Source organism: Miscanthus floridulus, chromosome 6 (genome assembly GCF_019320115.1).
Source record: "Miscanthus floridulus cultivar M001 chromosome 6, ASM1932011v1, whole genome shotgun sequence".
In the NCBI taxonomy this organism is placed as follows: domain Eukaryota; kingdom Viridiplantae; phylum Streptophyta; class Magnoliopsida; order Poales; family Poaceae; genus Miscanthus; species Miscanthus floridulus.
In genome coordinates, this window is record NC_089585.1 from 16,298,759 (window position 1) to 16,300,708 (window position 1,950).

General features: G+C 53.9%; 1 protein-coding gene across 1 annotated transcript; it reads right to left on the reverse strand.

Annotated features, from left to right (window-relative positions):
• Window positions 1-1,243: 1,243 nt before the first annotated feature.
• On the reverse strand, window positions 1,244-1,546 carry LOC136460265 (uncharacterized). The gene has a single exon (XM_066460036.1). The coding sequence runs from the start codon at window positions 1,544-1,546 to the stop codon at window positions 1,244-1,246; it is 303 nt and encodes a 100-aa protein (XP_066316133.1).
• Window positions 1,547-1,950: the final 404 nt, after the last annotated feature.

A 1,950-nucleotide genomic window follows, 5' to 3' on the forward strand; every position in this document is an offset into this window, starting at 1 on the left:
GCACCACAGTCACTGGTGGGACTCGAAGTAGTGACGCAGCTTGCGTCGAGCCAAGATCACGACGTAGAATTAGTTTCTGGATATGGGGGTAGTGTGTTTTTGTCTTGGAGAGCACTTCACTAATGAAGTAAACAGGTCGTTGGATGGGTAGAGCATGCCCCTCTTCCTGCCTCTCGACCACTATGGCCGCGCTGACCACTTGGGTCGTTGCGGCGACGTAGAGTAAGAGAGCCTTGCCCTTGGCTGGCGGTACCAAGATGGGAGGATTAGTGAGCAATGCCTTGAGTTTGGTGAGGGCTGCTTCAGCCTCGAGAGTCCACGAAAAGCGTTCTGATTTCCTCAAGAGGCGGTACAGAGGCAAGCCTTTTTTGCCAAGGCACGAGATGAAGCGGCTCAAAGCCGCAAGGCATCCCATAACCCTCTATACTCCCTTAAGGTCTCGGATTGGTCCCATGTTGGTCACGGTTGAGGCCTTCTCTGGGTTGGCCTCGATGCCATGTTCCGAGACTATGAATCCCAAGAGCATGCCTCGGGGAACCCCGAACACACACTTCTCAGGGTTGAGCTTGATGCCCTTCTATCTAAGGCATTTGAAGGCTATCTCTAGGTCATCGATGAGATCCCCGGCCTTCCTGGACTTGACCACGATGTCGTCCACATAGGCCTCGATGGTTCGCCCGATGTGCTCGCCAAAGACTTGGGTCATGCACCGCTGGTATGTGGCCCCTGCGTTTCTGAGGCCGAATGGCATAGTCACATAGCAGTACATGCCAAATGGTGTGATAAAAGAAGTCATGAGCTGGTCGGACTCTTTCATCTTGATTTGATGGTACCCGGAATACGCATCAAGGAAAGACAGGGTTCCGCATCCTGCAGTGGAGTCAACGATTTGGTCGATCCGAGGTAATGGGAAAGGGACTTTCGGACATGCTTTATTCAAACCGGTATAGTCTACACACGTACTCCACTTCCCATTTTTCTTTTTGACTAACACAGGGTTAGCTAACCACTCTGGATGGGACACTTCCTTGATGAATCCAGCTGCCAAAAGCTTCTACACCTCTTCACTGATGGCTCTGCACTTTTCCTCGTCGAATCGGCGTAGGCGCTGCTTCACCGGCCTGGAGCTGGCCTGGATGTCTAAGGCGTGCTCGGCGACCTCCCTCGGTATGCTCGGCATGTCTGAGGGACTCCATGCAAACATGTCAACATTCGCGTAGAGAAAGTCGACAAGCACGGCTTCCTATTTGATGTCAAGGGTAGCACTGATCTTCAGCGCCCGGTCATTGGGGCAGGCGGGGTTGACCGGGATGAGTTTGATGGCCTCCGTGGGCTCGAAAGTTCTGGCGTGATGCTTGGAGTCGGGCACCTTGCTACCGAGTTGGTCAAGGTTGATGATGAGGGTCTCGGCCTCTACGATAGCCTCGGCGTACTCGATGCACTTGATGTCGCAGTCGTATGCATGCTCGTACGTGGACTCGACAGTGATGACGCTGTTAGGTCTCGACATCTTGAGCTTGAGGTACGTGTAGTTGGGGACCGCCATGAACTTGGCGTAGCATGGCTACCCCAAGATGGCGTGGTAGGTTCCCTTGAACCCAACCACCTCGAAGGTGAGGACCTCCTTACAGTAGTTGGAGGGAGTAACGAAGTAGATGGGCAAGTCAATGCACCAGAGGGGCCGCGTATGTTTCCCTGGCACAATACCATGGAAAGGTGCGGCACCACCCCAGAGCTACGACTAGTCGAGCTCTAGAAGCTCCATGGTGTTGGCATAGAGGATGTTGAGGCCGCTGCCTCCGTCCATCAATACCTTAGTGAGCCGGGTATTGCCGATGATGCGGTCGACGACAAGTGGGTACTGCCTGGGGTTTAGGACATAATCGGGATGGTCGTCCTGGTCAAAGGTGATTGCCTCCCGAGACCAGTTAAGGTACCAGGGAGTGGCCA